This window comes from Anser cygnoides, chromosome 6 (genome assembly GCF_040182565.1).
Source record: "Anser cygnoides isolate HZ-2024a breed goose chromosome 6, Taihu_goose_T2T_genome, whole genome shotgun sequence".
Taxonomy (NCBI): Eukaryota; Metazoa; Chordata; class Aves; order Anseriformes; family Anatidae; genus Anser; species Anser cygnoides.
This window is the reverse complement of record NC_089878.1, coordinates 3,506,130-3,522,834: the sequence shown is the minus strand read 5'-3', so window position 1 is coordinate 3,522,834 and position 16,705 is coordinate 3,506,130. Positions and strand designations below refer to the sequence as shown.

At 37.4% G+C, this 16,705-nt stretch overlaps 1 protein-coding gene across 7 annotated transcripts in view; it reads right to left on the bottom strand.

The window, feature by feature from the left end:
- Positions 1-16,705, bottom strand: part of HECW2 (HECT, C2 and WW domain containing E3 ubiquitin protein ligase 2) — a 195,735-nt gene that overhangs the window by 39,091 nt on the left and 139,939 nt on the right. For all 7 annotated transcript variants that reach the window (XM_013187450.3, XM_013187454.3, XM_048058416.2 and 4 more), the window contains 7 exons: positions 15,769-15,864; positions 12,178-12,328; positions 11,676-11,779; positions 10,120-10,244; positions 8,452-8,637; positions 3,325-3,459; positions 646-748 (listed from right to left, as the gene is read on the bottom strand). In XM_013187450.3, coding sequence (XP_013042904.3) covers positions 646-748; positions 3,325-3,459; positions 8,452-8,637; positions 10,120-10,244; positions 11,676-11,779; positions 12,178-12,328; positions 15,769-15,864 — 900 coding nt within the window. The remainder of the gene's footprint in view (positions 1-645; positions 749-3,324; positions 3,460-8,451; positions 8,638-10,119; positions 10,245-11,675; positions 11,780-12,177; positions 12,329-15,768; positions 15,865-16,705) is intronic.

Genomic DNA, 16,705 nt, shown 5'->3' with positions numbered 1-16,705 from the left:
TGGAAACATCCACATTCAAATCCTCACTAATAGCTGAGCCTACATTGAATGCACACCATGTCCATGGCAAGGGGGAGGATTTAAATTAGCAGAGATTTTCAAGTAAACATACTACATTACAAAAATCCAGTTATAGTCAATCGGATTAATTTATCTTGATTTATCACAATGTGACAGCTGTTAGATTCAGGAAGCTAAATTCTGTTCTTGGTGGCACAGAAATCAGTCATTTTGTGTGTATGTAACTGAGAACAGAAGTTAGGCTAATGACTAATTCCAAGCTGATTAACTCTTTCTGGACTCCTGCCAAAATAGACGCCCAGAAGTTCTATAAAATCACTTGGAAATACATGGTGTCAAATTAGAGCCCAGCTTAACTCACTGTCTTCAGCTCCCTGACACCACTTCGAGTAGGGGGATTAGGAAGCTCAGCACAGGTAGAATTTTTGCATCAGTTGTTCAATTCTTTGTAGACACTTCCCAGTACGATTCCTGCAGGTTGCAACTGAATGATTGGTCGTAAGAAGTCATAACAAATGATAACTTCTACCCACCCCAACCAAATGAAAAAACCTTCAGTGCAGACAGACGTGACACATTCAGTCACGGAGTATTTCTCTGAAAAGAGACCATATGCTGACGTACCCACTGGAACCACATCCTGGTACTGAGCTCTGCTGACTGTATTAAATGTGCTAGATGGTCTTGGTAGAACTGGTGGTCCTGAATGACGGGAGTCCTCTCCAACCTGAAAATGTACAAGTAAGCACAATCAGTGCAGTTTATGTACATCTTTATCCACATTAAAGATCAAATTCAGCTCTTTCTTTAGCACCATAACCTCTATTACCTCTGTGCATGAGGGGAACTTCCCTAAACTTAAACTGGAAAGAATTTTGTGGCTGAAACAGCAGGATAAAGAAGTGAGTTCACATTCAGCAAGGCAAATGAGTCCCAAACTGGTAAAAATATGCTTCTTACAATCATTCAGGAGAACTGTTCTGAATTTTTTGTGTTCTCCTTCTGGAAGTGAAACATTGCATACAAACTTTTTTTTGTTGGTAGAACCACAACGTAAAGTTGTTCCTGGTAGCATCTGTGATGTCAAAGCAACTTCCACGATTTTCTGTATGCTGAGGCTTCCGTTATTCCTACAATGCATTTTCTATTTTATCTATGTAAGGCATTTTGTTCAACCACTTTTTCATCCTCTTGGTCCTTTATGTTTAATTCTCAGTCCCTCAGCCTATACATAATTATTATCATGTGAACTACACTTCCACACTCCAAAGAACTCCAAAAAATCCAACTGCAAAAGATCAAGCAATTATAATGGTTTTGTTAAATCCAGTCTCTGTCATCACAAAGCAGCGGAAGTACTGAAACATCTTCCAAGATCTCTTTGCACTCTGATAATACTCTTTCAGAAGAAAAAAAAAAAAATCCTGTAGGCACTGTGCTGGAAAAGGAATAACATTATTATTAGCTCCCGCTTCATGCTGCAGTTCAGCTTTAGCTGAAATGGCATTCCTTACACTAGTTATTGTTTGCTTTAGAGCATCTCCCTATAAAAACTGGGTCAATGGCTTCAAAACATCAAAGTTCGTGACAAGGCAAATAAAGTATTTTGAGAATTTTTTTCATTAAGTATTCATCTTTCTGCAATAACATACAGTGCCTTGATCAATGGGTTAAAAATAGCTACAAATATGCAATCCTTAAGTCATAAGGGCAGAAGAAAAACTGGTTTTCTTATTCAAACATATGCATATAAATGAACATCATAACATCATCAGTCCCAGAATGGGAATACTGTATTGAATTGCTCTGTTTCAGATTTCTATCTGGAACTATACTTATATTCAAAATAAAACTACAACTGTAACCGTATCAAATAAATATTTCTAAACTGCCATGCAGAAACTAGGATTTAGGAATTTCGTGTATCTTGATGGAATAGGAAATTCATGCACGAAATCAACACTGTATATGCAATATAATGTGATGACTTTCTGCAGGGTAAACTTACACTTACGTTGCAGTATTGACAACTTCAAGCAGCACAGCTGACATTTATCTCTTTGAGTGCAGAGCTTCTGCACTCTGAAGTGCAAAAGAAAGATAATTTGTGTGTATATTTGGTAAAGTCAAGAAAAAAAAATCTGCTCTCTTATAAATCAAACAAATACTTGTTCTACCCTGTGGAAGACCTAAACAACTATAGGAAGACACTTCCAGCTGTCTTGCTTGCTGCAAGACATGAGTGCCTACGAAACACAACCACATTGACAGAAAATGCTATTTAAAATCATTTGTAAAATATGCAAAAAAAACTGGAAAGGGGGTGGGTGGATGGCGAGGAGGAAGGGAGGCTCTGGAAAGTACCCCTTGCAACTAAACCATATTCATACAGGATATGACAAGACTTGCAACCAATGGTAAAACACTCACTGCAGCTCAGCGGAAGCTCTGTTAGAGAAGTGGCAGAGAAGATTCATGCCTGCTCTGAAGCAGCTATCTGGCAGAACTTCATGTGCCACAACACCGAGCTAAAAATAGCATAAATCAGAGCATCTCACTACCTATTCTAATGCGTATTCCTCTTTGTGTCAGGGGATAGACTTCCTCAAAGCAAACAGTATGGACGTTAAATAACAACTACAACTGAAGTTTGAGTCATTATAAATACACATTTGTTCACAAGTGAAAAGAATTTACAACAACAATATGGGGACTGCTGGTGAAAATGGCCCACAGTGACACAGCAACAAAATAGTCTTTTCCATGTATTTCTGTTTAGAAAGCAGAGATAAAATACATACATAAGTACATATAACAGTCTGACAAACCCATGTGGTAAGATGATTTTTTACATTTATTCAGATAGTTGCACATCTGGATGTATATACACGTGCACTTTCTTCTTTTTCTCTTATTTGCAGAGCTATTACAACAAAGCTGGCAGACACCAAGCTAGACAGCAATTAAGTATTGACTGTAAAAGACAGGATATCGAAACTGGTAATCTGTAATCAGATGCTCTCCTGTTGTTAAATGGGGTTACTGAGAATTAAATGTAAAATTCATGCCTGATTTTTTTTTTTCCTGAAACCAAATATATATATATTTCCAAAGGAACAATGAGGTTTCTGGTTGGCAAATAAAATAATAAATGTTTATAGCTGAGTACCATCCAGTTACAGAACAATCATGCTCCTCGCAACAGAATGGAGTTGTGAATGTAATGATGTGAAAGAGTGAATGTGATGTGAATGACCCTAAACACTTGATGGCTCCTGACAAGAAGGGGCAAATCAAACTTACTTCACCAGCACTGTGGCTGCGTTGCCTGGTTAAGTGCTGCCGATGGACTAAAGCACTAGTGGGCCTGCTGCTCTGCAAGGGAAGCCGAGGGTCAATGAATGTGGTCGTGCGGGAATTGTGGTCAACGAAGAAAGCCTAGACAAAGGAAAAGAAAAATGAATGTATCGTCAACTCTGTGATGAAAGACTACCCAACCACCAAAGAGTTAAATGTCTAAAGTTAATGTGTATTCAGGCTCTGATGTTAAGCTTTGGAAAATCTTTTTCATGTTGCTGTGGCTCATGAAAAAGATTCCCTTCAGCAGATGAAGCATAACAGTTTTTCAACTCACTGGAGGGATGAATTCTTTAATACCTTACTTCACTCATGTCTATAAAGCCCTTTGAAATCTTCAGCTGACAAGCATCAGAAATTTTATTATGATCGTTAAGAGACTCAAATGTTTAATAAAAGTCATCCTTGTGTGTTTTTTCTCTTTCATTTCCTTATAAACATCTAAAAAGATGTCATTAAGTGGCAAAACTATTCCCCTTTGTGATCTATTTACCATATAATTATGAATACAATTGGGTGTGTATTTGTTAAGTGTATGATTGCATCTTATGATGCACCATGATTACAGGTCAAAAGGCATTTTTGCCATCCTCCTGTTGCAATGTTTGTTAACCTAAAAAAACATCAGTCAGGGACAAAAAGGTGGCAACAAAAACATTCAAACAAGGTAACTGGTGAGAACAACCACATACTGGCTGGTCAGCCATTTGCCGAAAGCAAGGTCACAGGAGCACATATCCTGGAAAATGAAAACCTCCTGCACTTCATTCCAATTTGAACCAAAAAAGAGTTTCTAAGCCCTGAGATTTAAACTTTTTCCAGAGCTAGTGTTGCACTTGGAAACCAGCAGTCCTATTTAAACACACTTCAGGTTTTTTTGGTCACAATGCTGGAAACATGTGGAAATGGCAAAAAAATAAAACAAAAAAATCCAGGTTTTGAGTAGGAGAGTAACAGGAAAGTGACATCTGGTTTGAGGAATTGAAGAGTCTGGACCAGCAGAGAGGTGGTTAGGGACTGCTGGAACTATTTCTATTTGTGATACCAGTGAGGTACTTTGACCACAGTTTCATAAACAATTTGGTCCTGCAGTGTCAGCAAAATAAACATTCCCATCTTCCCCTACCCTGACCACTTGTTTCATCCCTTGTGCACCCCTCCTGACTTGCGCTGGCACAAGTGTTTGTGTGGCCAAGCAGTGAACCCAGCTGGGGAACTGGTCCAGGCTAAAATTACTCTCCTTTGTCTGTTTCCCTGCTTCTTCCTCTAACCTCAGTCAGCACACCAGGGATGAGAAGAGAGCAGAACTGGATCTTTCAGCAGCCTAGAGCATACATGAAATCATTATTTCAGGCTGCTTGGTATAGACAGAACAGAGAAAATGGAATTCTTCTGACTGCTGTGAAAGTAGGTAGACAAACCAGTGTGCCATGCTATATGGCAATTAAATATTGTTACGGATAGTGGTTAGAGAAAATGTCATTATTTCCAATTCCCAAGGAAGGGGACGTATATGGAGCTGCTAACTGAGGCTGACACCTGGCTGTGAGGGAGGCAGGAGGGACACCAAACCTGCAAAACCCCAGACACACTCCAGAAGAGGGCAGCAAGCCTCCCACAGCTTTAACAGCAACGCCTGAACCTGCGACCTGTGTGTACAAGCAGTGAATCACATCACCTGAACACTAATCAAAGGAAGAAGTTTAGAAGCTCTAAACTAAGGAAGAAGCTTTAAGAAGCTGTTCTCATCAGCTGAAATAGTTACAGATATTTAAGTGAAACAATGCTCCACAGTTCACAAACTACACAGTGTTATCAAACAATTGCAATTTTAATTGCAGTGTTTGAGCCTGATGCAGGACTTGTTCACCTTGACAAACGATGATGTCAGCTGCAGCACAAGTTTACCTACTAGAGAACGTAAAAGCAGTGGGAAAGTACTGTGAAAGCATTTCTAAAATTTCAGTTTAGGGCCTGGGAAATGACCAAAAGGGACTGCTGCAATGTATCTAAGCTTTTTGAATTTTTTGCTCCTAATTGATAGGTCTACTTCACTTACTAACAGTTAATTTGTTTGTTTTGAAACACTTTATCTACTACTTTATCTAGTCTGGCCTATGCATATTTATAAGCTGTGAAGCACTTTCATCAAACCAAAGGTCAGTTTCATTAAATCAACATTATACTGTAAAATCACCTAGGAAAAACAAAAAAGTACCGATTCAACAGTGGAAAAAGTACTACCTACAGCTGCACTACACAGTTCTTTGATTCAATGCAGTAGTCTAATGCTGTACGTAGTGCTCTTTAGCATTACATTTAAATAAACAACTAACCTTAAACATTAAGTTTAAAACAATCGTGTCTTATTAAATATGAATGCTTACAGGCCAGCTAGTAGCAGCATAGTTTCAAATAAAGCATAAATTACTACTTTAAAGCTTCAGTGAAGAAAATAATTGGAGCTTCAAACCTTTAGGCTAATCTGGACATTGGCACACAGCTCAAAATACAGTGCATCTCACAATCTCTTTTACAAAAATCCCTTTCATATCTCTTGTTAGCTATAATCCATAAGTCTATAAAGCTTGAAGAGAATGACGTAAGATTGGTGTGCCAAAACTGCATTTAAGCCATTAAATGTGGATAGATGCTTAAGTTGTCTTTCCAGTTAAAGTCTATTATGCATGCTAAAAAAAACTTTTCTTCCTATTCAGGACATTAATAACCAATTACAATTTGACCATAGAAAGAAAGAAAAAAACAACCCTGCTATAAACTTACTATTTATCTGAACATCTTATGGAGATCTATTTAAAAAGCACACACATTTACAAGTGTCTTTAAAATATTGTCATGTGCCTACACATATTGCACAAATGCACTGCGGTGCTTATTGGTAAATACCCATATGTATACATATACGTGGCAGCACACAATTTCAGAATAGTTGCTCAGACTGGGTTCAGCCTAGGGTCTTCTCTGGCCTAGATGGTGCTTCCTGTTGCTGCCTTCCCCAGCAGCCCTCTGCCTCCCTGTGTTCAGTAACCGATGACTGATCCATAATGCTGATCAGATACTCTATCTGAGATATAGCTGACCTTTTCGGGAGAACTGTATGCCAAACAGGTTTTATCCTCTGAAGGGGATATGCAGAGGAGTCAAAGAAAAGTGGGCAATTGGGCTTAGCTGTGCAGCTTTGAAGGGAGTTCAGAGGTAGGAGGTCCCTGTCTGAGTATGAAAGAGAGCCTGCAAAGAGGACAAGCCACCAGAACTGCAGTGACATCAGGGAGTATAAACTCTGCTGTATTAGGGTCAGAACAATCACTGTGCCTTGTGAGCAAGAGCACCAAGCCTCTTACTACAATATACTTGGAAAAATAAAGGAAAACCTCATCTCAGCAAGAAAGAATAGGCAGGGAAAAGAGACATAATTATATATTGTGGCATGGCTAATTTCTACTTGCTTCTCTTTAGCTTATGCTTTAATAAAAGTAGATTGAGTTTCGGTTTGGTTTCATAAAGTATTGGTCTCCATATACTGGCCATCATCTCTCTAAACTGCTGAATAAGCTTTCTTACTAGCCACAAGTGCTGCTTGTGACAAAGACAATTCAATATAATGAGAATGAACAATACTGAGCATAATTCAAATTGAAGAAATCCCAGTGGGGATTTATTCAGTGCTTCCTCTTGTTGATTAATGTTTGTCATAGTATTACTGTTACCAAACACTACACCAGAAATCCAGAGGCCTAATTCTCTCTATGGAACACCTATTGAAGTAAATTGAAATGGCCATATTCTTCAGGAGAAAACTGGCCTCTGAAGGACTGACCAGAAAAGGATGACGTAGAACAGAAGAGAGAGAGAGGTGCAAATGAGAAGGTTAATATAATTGCACATCCCTATCAGTGTTGCTAATGGGAAAACACAGTATTTTCTCAAGTCAGTAAATCCAGGAAGAAAACAACCCTCAAGCACTTTTTCTAGCCTTCAGTTTAGAAGCTGTCTGCAATCTTTTCAAGCATCAAGACTATTATTTATATGGACAGTCACAGCTAAGCCTACAAAGACTGATAAACATAAAAACTGATAAGCTTAGTGTGCCTGTAGTCCTAATTAGGACATCTCATACAAACTGCTAAGCCTTATCACTTTCTCACATGCTAATCAGTCTATTTTTAACCTTACTATTTTCTGCAAAGGAAATCATATTCTAGATAGCAAGGATGCACTAGTTTAAATTTACATTAAAATTACATTACTATTGTAAAAATTCGTCTGTTTTTCTTTGATTTTAAAATATTTTGTTAGAACTTCAAAAGCGACATCTGTTTTGAAAAGCAGTAGAATTTGCAACCATTCAAGATCCCTGTTACTTAATGGAACTCATTAAACACAGTTTCTACCCAGTTAACACAGCCAACAGAATGAGCATCCCGAGGGCTTTTGAGAGTACACTGATATCTCAGAAGCTGATGAACATTGGAGCTACTTAGCATTTGGATGGAGGATTCACCAAAGAAAACTGTTAACTATTAAAGAAAATAAGACCAAATAATGCATGCTAATAAATTCCACTTGAGATGCTGAAGCTGACAGTTAGAGAAAAAAGCTCGTATAAATACCTCAACAATAACTAAATCAAAATCAAAAAAATAAAAATTGATAAAAATTAAGTAACCTTACATTTAAATTTTCTTCTGAGTACACAGGCAAAACTCACTGTTTTTTTCAAAGTTCACTGAGCTGCACACTAGATAATTCTTTTCAAAAGAAACTTTTAATATCCAGTTTATATCACAGTAAAAATACTATACCATTTTCTACCGTTTTTCCTTGTAGCAGTTAATACACACTTACCAGTCTCCTTCTTTCATATAATGTTTTGTCAGCAGAGATAAGAAGTTACAATCTACTTTTGACAAAAGAAGAAAAAAAGGATGCGCACCTTTTACATTTGGAGAATTATGTGTATTTATGCTCTTGTTAAAAGCAACCAAGTAAGTCTTAACACTGCAACCTCCAAAAATCAAACATTCAACAGAGCTACATATACATTACAATTACCTTGCCCTGATGGTCATGTTTCATTTCCCAACCTCTTGGCAGCTCCAGCTGTTTGTTAGCAAACATGTTTAGGAAGCCAACCAAATCACGATTATGCTGGTAGCGCTCAAAATGGTGGGTGTCCCGCCGGACTTTGGTGATCATGTGCTTCAAACACGTGTTATTTGTAAACATGCGGTAGGCACTCTGAAAAACACATTAACAAAAGTACATAATCTTGAAAGATAAAATTTCTTTTTACTACAAAAAGACATATCCACCATAAATAAATGATCTTAACCCTTAAAAATAATTTCCAACTAAGCCACACCAATAAAAAAATGGTCCTCTTTCTGCGGTTTTGGAATAAGTGTTCAGTATTTCTTTTTTTACTTAATATATATGAACTTCTGTTATTGACTGATTTCAGCGAAGTGTGAAATACTCTATTTCGGACTCCTTCTACCACACTCTTGTCCCCGGAACTGTGAAGAATCTTAATTGCTAAAAAGTAGAGATTTCATAGATATTCTCTGATTTCTGGAGTAAGAGTCAAATGGAGCCACAGAACACTGTCATAAAGCTGGTAAGATTTTCTGCAAGATAGACACATTTATCCTTGTAGAAATTTTCACAACTCTATGTAAATATTGTTTCCACCTACACATTTTAAAAATATAAAAAAATGGGGGGAAGAACCCATTAATTGCATGCTCATGTGTAATGTATCTAATAAAATTAAAATAGAAAAGTAAAATGAGAACACTAAGTAACAAATAAAACCTTAAATAAAAGGGAAAATAAACAGTTAATACCCTTTCCTCCAAAACAAGATCCCAGACAACCAGAAATCAAGTCTTTGTCTCAGGATTAGCAATAGACAGAAGGTAAAACATAGGCCCTTCAATTGCACTGTGCTGTTGCCTAAATCACTCTGTTCTCCTACCTCTACTCCCTGGTCAAATGTCTTATTCACTTCTGCCCTATTTCAAATATTGAAGGTAAAGCAGTGCAGACCAAGCAGAATTATTCAGCCACATTCAGGCATGCATACATGTCAAAATTAAATTAACACCAACCAGTAATTAAAAAAAACAACACTGGATTACTAACAAGTGTGCTTGCAGACAATAAATTATTCATCCCATTACTTCTGTTTATACTATACACCCCATTATGCAAAGGAAGAAAAATACTGAAACAACTATATAGGAAGAATCACTGAAGTACAGCGAAAATAGAAAACATATATTAAGATGTCGTTTTGTTCGGTGTGATCTCTAATACATTTTGATATAAACCAGGCAATCTGGGGAGTATACACAATCCCATGAGCAGCAAAATGACCTTAAAACAGAAGCTGCACTTTTCAATCTGAGAATTGTCTGTCACCCTCTGCAGAGCACAATAAGAAAGCTATTGTTTCAAATAAACAAGTGAGCTTGGTATCCTAAAAAAGATGAAGAGTTGAGTCAAAAATAAAAATTGTACTAGGTCTAATACCAACTATAGCCATCTCTGATAGCTCACCATTTGCAAGGAATGATATGAGCATTTGAATTTATCCCGCCTCCCTAGGTACTATCAGTACCTTAGTGTCAAACACTGAGTAGTCTCTTGGCATGCAAGACATCCATATATATAAACGCGTATTTATGTAAGTTTTTCACCTGTACAAACTATACTCACAGGGTTAGAATGCAGCACTGTAAAGAACTCTGGGCTGATAAGAAATTTCACAGGGGGAGACTGGAGCAATAAAGTAAGTCTGGATCTGGAGGTAGAGTGAGGCAGCACATTCTCTCTTCGAAAATCTAAAAGCAAAGTGAATGACAAAGACATCCACTAATAATCATTACCAAAACACTACTGCAAACAACTACATTAAATGGATTCACACAAGAAAGAAAAGCACTGTGTATACAATTATTTCAGACTTAGAACATGTTATAATTGCACCTGAAATGTTTTTAATATAGCGCTGATGATCTTGAAAATATCAGAACTTGAGTTTACAATCATTTAAAATAAATAAATAAATTCCAATCATTTGTGTTCCCAAGCATGTCCATATATATAAATTGCAACAAGGTCCCCATGGCAAACCTATGAAGGTTAAAAGGCCTTTAACACTATTTACTTGATACTCTCAGAATCATGCTGGGGGAGAAACATGAGGGGTTATACAGCAGTTTCAACAATGCATTGAAGAATAGTTACCATTTAAGTAAAAAAAAAAAAAAAAAAAAAAGGGGTACACCAAACGAGGTTCCATTGACATCTGTATGGGTCTGGTCCCATTCATTACTTCTATTAATGACTCAATAGGGAGGACAGAACTTACTCCCACTAGGAGATGCTGCAATAGCTGGACAGCGGGATGGAAAAGATTCGAAAACCATAGTGACACATTAGAAAAATGAAAAGATCTATGTGCAGGTATGGATAATCAACTGCACAAACACAGGATGAATAATCAGTCTTCTATGCTGAAGATCTGCACACAGAGGTCCGGGTGTGATTTTTGCAGATCAAAGACTGAACATTGGTGGTTACTATCATTCAAGAAAAAAAAAAGGAATAATTATGTGTAAGAAGTTTTGTCTGTAAGACATGGGAAGTTTCCAGTCTTTTCAGTACAACAGTCACAGACACATTTAGTTTTCTGAAATATCCCTAAGGAGCTGCAGACTAACTGAAGACAGTCCTGAGTGGACCAACAAAATAATTAAGAGATGTAACAAGAATAGGAATAGTCTGTTTCACAATGTTACATAATATCCACTGATTGCATACAGTAAGGACACATTAGTTGGAATTTGCCAAGGATGGGTTAGATGTAGCTCATCCTATCTACCTTCACCAAGGAAATGAAATAGGTGACTGCTCAAAGTCCTTTCTAGTGCTATATTCTACCATTTCAAAATGTAGCAGCCTATAAAAAAAATATTTGTAACCCAGACCACACCATTTTATACTCTTTCTCTGCAAATGTCTTGCCTATATTTTTACCCAGTCAGGCACTGACAGAAAAAGGCTCTAAATCTCACATTCATCTCTTCAGCACATCAAACAGGGTGAGCCATAATCTTCAAAAGTAGACAACAATGAAAACAAATGGCAACCCAGATTTTCAGGGCCAGAAAGTATGTTCTGCCTTATGTCACTAAATAAATCATCTACAGGATGAATGCTCCATTTAGCAAGAAATAAATCCTTTTTTTTTTCTTTTTTTTTTTTTTCACCTGCATTAGAATGGTGAAAGTCAGTTTCCTCTCCAGCTCCATCCACTGCATTTGTATGCTCTTCAGGCCTGTCATTAGTCATTGTTCTGCGGATGCTCTGGTACCTACAGTTAGAAAACAATACTTTATATATAGTATATAGTAACTGTGATCCACCTCCGGTTCCGAGGGACTCTAATAATGAAGTCGGGCTTGCCCTTCTTTTCTGCCTTGTAGGTTAACATACACTAATCTCTCTAATTTCAGCATTAGGAGCCTTTTGAATTTCTGAAAACCATTATCAGTTTTTTTTTTTTTTTTTTTATCCACATAGCTGTTGAACACAGGTGGGATATGAAAGCCTTAGAAGCCCACATGCAACGTAAAAGGAACAGTCACATAAAAATAAATACATATGGCCAGCTGCAACAGCAACTGGGACCCAGTGTTCATTGTTCAGTCTTATCACAGTGAATGCAGTTTTGTAAGCACACAATTCACAAGCAACAATGGTAATTCTTACCGGCGATTCAGCTGTTCCATTTGCTGTATGGAATTTGACCGCTGGAGAATCTGTGGGGCCGGGGGGGCTGTGGGTCGCTGCCATGTTGTTGTCCTGTTCACATGGTCCACATAAAAAATTCGTCCATGGCTGTCAATTCGAGCTTCCCAGTCTAAGTAGCAATAAAATACTGTTAACTATGGAGGTGTTTGGTTTTATTTCTGTATTTATTTTAGCTCTTTGTAACTGAATCTAATGTTCCAAGTTTCCATTTCTCTATTACAGGATGACTTCAGCACAGAACTTTCTCACTGAAAGGCTAAGAGATATGGCTTCTCCCTGACTGTACTGCATAAGTAAAACTCCCTGTAGTAGTTTAGGTTCTATGGAATCCATATGTAACTAAAAGCACTTAAAGATGAGATGAAAACTACTTCAGTAAGCCAATGCCTAAATATCAAAAACCTTGCAAACCTGTCACTGTTTTTCCCCAGCTGATAGTAACAGTTATACGGTCAACCTCTTGTGCAAGCAGTAACTATAATGCTGTCCCAGTTTTGGTTTTGCTACAGAAACTATGGAAAATATTAGAAGTCTAGCACTAACCATTATGGTCTGTTTGATCTCTGCAACCAGTGTTACAAAAGACCAGAATATGACATCCCTAACTATTAAAAAATAGGAACCACTGCATTTATTAATAGTACCTAACATACAGTCAGGTTGAAAGATAGCAGCATGAGATCACCTGAATATAGTATTTCTTCTCTGTCCATATTATACACGTGATTTTGCATAAAATGTGCAAATCATTTAGCATGTCACCAGCTGAAAAACAATCTTTAAGAGCTCAAAAGGTTTCTAGGAGAGACTTACTCTATTTCAAGTCGAGGTGGAAACATCAGTCCCTGCAGTAACATTCAAAAAAGCACTGGCAGGCAACCAATTCTAAATGACCGCTGCTCCACGAGGAAAGAGGGGATAGAAAAATCCTGACAGCAGAGAAGGAAAACTAAATTCTACTGTAAACTGTTTAGTACTGACAGCCTTAAAACCTCAGGCTTTGTTACTGCATGTGTATTATGACTTCTGTCAACAACTGAAGGCAGCTAAGCAGCTCGCTGCACTACACTGTAGGGTGTGAGCTGACTCACAAAGAGGTTAAAAAAAAAGTTCTGAGTTAAACTGAATGTATCATCTCTGCAAGACTGCTGTGTATTTTAGCTGGCCGCAATGCAAATTGTTCTTCTATCTTTATGGTTCATAATCAGAACAGCCTATTAGTGATTAGAGTATTATTACTGTAAACAAGAGCTATGTAGGAAAGTAAACTTGGAGTAAGAAAAGAAAAAGAAACACCATAGTGTAAGAATAAAGAGAACTGTTTAACAAACAAATTACAATTCCAGGAGAAAATAAGTATGTTGATGTCATCTTTCTCCAAATCCATAAGCAAAATCCAGAATTTTGTACTATATTGCAAATTAAAAGTTCAAAATAAACAAAATTGCAACGATGCAAAGGTTATGGATTCATCAATGTACTTGCTATACAAAATATAATGCATTTCAAAGTTACTCCACAAAAAGAAAAAATAATTTAATTTCTATCTCAAAAAAGCAAACTGAAACATTTCAGCATTCTCTGAAAAAGTTTCTCCCCCCAGAGACAAAAAAAAAAAGATTGAAAGAGATGATTCTGTGAAAAGTTCAAATTAATAAGCGGTATCTTTCTGATGAAATAAAAATACACGTTTCACCATTCCACCTAGATTTCAAACCCTTAAATGCTGTATAACAGCTGAGATTTTTCTTGTAGTGATGTCTAATTCCAACACAGTCACCATTTCTGTAATGTGTTCTTGAGACAGAAAGCGCAGCTTTGCCTGCGTTCGTCTTTAAATAAGCAAGTCTGAATGCTTGTGCAATGTGTTCTAAAGTAAAGGACTTCTATCAGTGCTGTGATGGACAAAAAAATCTTCCTTTAGTCAAACTGTTGTTGGTCAAACGTGTTACAAAGGACTTAGCTTGCTAAATTGTGAAATTTTAATTGATCAAGGGTGCGCATTCAAGCTGGTATTTGTTGATTTTTCCCCAGGAATGTAGGAGTTTTAAATGTTACATGTTCTAGGCAGACATACTAGGCATATTCTGTTCTAGAGACCTGTTCTGGGCAGAGCTTTGGCGAAGAAAACAAATCTAGGCAATAATTAGTATTTAGGATTTCATTCATATTAGCAGACAAATGATTAACATAAACTTGGCATTGGGCCTTGATTTTAAAGGGCTGGTGCATATATACATGCCCATGTACAACTACGTAAAATCCCAGCAAGTGTCTGAGATCTTTGAATTCCACACAGCCAAGCCTTTTCCATGAACATTCTAATAGTTTTTTCCGAGTAGTTATTGTATCATTTGCTTCTGAAACACAAAAAGCAATCTGTGTACAAACCATGGTGCTACAAAAGCTGTATCTATGCATTTCCAAGTTATTACACCTGATCTTCCATAACGTTCTCTGTCTTCTTCAGCATGAAAAGTGATAAAAATGCAAATGAACTATATGTCTCCCAGGCATAAGTTTGTGAAAAATAATTCTGGGTTATTGAGGTGGCAGTTAATTAACTTTGGGATCTGTGCAGAGGACTAATTTGTTATATGCACTGCTTATAACAGAATCCTCAGGGAGCAAAATCTTCTCATCATCTGGCATTCCGATACGTGATTCTATCCGTGTTCTACTGTCAGGCTCTTTACAGCCACCCTATTCAATTACACAGCAAATGCAGTCCCATTTCACACAGCGGAATGGAATCTATTAATTGCACATTAAATACCTGAATTACTGGCTTCTTCAAAATCATAGAGCTTTGCCATTGAGTTCACCGTGTCTGATTTTTTTCTTTTCTAAAGCCATGTTTCCTCATTAGCCATGTAGCTTTTTTCCAACCCTCCTTTCTCCTTTCTTTAATCATCTAAGACTAAATAGATCACCACCGCCCACGTTTAATAAAGAGTGTCAGTCCAAAAACTGCGAGCAATGTGTTTTCTGTATGTATTAAAGAAATGACAATTTCTCAGTCAATTTAGCTCATTCAACAATTGCTTAATATCCAGATTTATTTTAATTCAAATGCCTTGACACAGCTTCAGAAAATGCAAGGAAAACACAGACACCTTTCATGTAATCTATGAGCAGAGAAAGATGTTAGATATTTCTTTGCAAATCATCACCATACATGACATATTCATAGATTTCAGTGTGCTTGCTATCTTTCCCTCAGAGCGTGTCACATAGCATATCACCTTACCTCCCTACTCACGTGCGCTGCCTGTTGAAAAGGCAGCATCATGCCTTCCTAATTTCTCTGCAAACTTCACTTAGCAAGTCTGTATACATCAGATATAATTATCATAACACATCCTCATAGTTTGCAGACTGAGCACAATGCCTTTCACGAAACAGCACTAGACTTAATCATCATCCTTCCTCACTAAGAACTTCTCAGTTGTTCATTCTCAGTTCTCACATTTAAAAATGAAACATAATGAGATCTCAGTAATAACATCTTGGCAGCCTAACCCACAATTAAAGTATGAAGAACCTCACTTGGTGGCAGAGCTTCATCCACTCTCTGGTACCGGCTAACATCCTGACGTACCGAAGGCAGCGACCTCAAGGGCTGATGGCCATTGGCTTGAGCACCTAGAAACAAAATGCCCACAAATCACTTTCCGGTCAATGTGGGGAAACCATAAAGTTGTCTCTGAAGAGAACAAGACACACTAAAACTTCTGCAGGACTATGACATTTTAGGATATATCTATTAATCATCTGGCTTTTCTGGCAAAATAAGTCATGTCTACAGATCAGGGTGATTTCTCTGGCATACTCTGCAGTCCTGCTCCTGAAAACGTTACCTCTTGGGACACAATGCATCCACTTGTGAGCAATGAAAGCCACGGCACTAACAGCTGCATGTGCCTGAGTCATATCCCACCAAGGGACATGGGCAAAGCTACATCCACCTGGCCACCACAGAAATCTGCTCTAACTGTCCACTGACTTTCCTTGCTGCAGCAATACTGATTAGCAATGTATGGTGTAATCTGACACCTAGCAAAGAGTCTTAAATGTCTAGAAAATGATGTAAAAGAATGTATTGACAGCATTTGAAAAAATAACAAAATTATATTTTACCAGGATAAATAGAGTAGATAAGATTAACTACAAACATATGCAGAACAGCATGGACTTCAAAGATAGGGAAATGAGCTCTGGACTTCTGAAATGTTACAAAAAAAGACACATCCAGAAATCCAATTTGATTGCACCCACTTAATTAGATCCACTTCAATCTCTGTAGAAAGAGAATGGATGATCCATTGCGAAATGTGCTTGAAAAAAATCTGCAATGGACACATTTCTATTTTCCATGATTTTAGTGAGATATGAAATCCTGAACTGCTAAAATAACTTTATAGATGGGAGAAGTTTTACGGTCTTGAGTAATGCATTATTATTTTCCCATGGTTCCAACTATGCT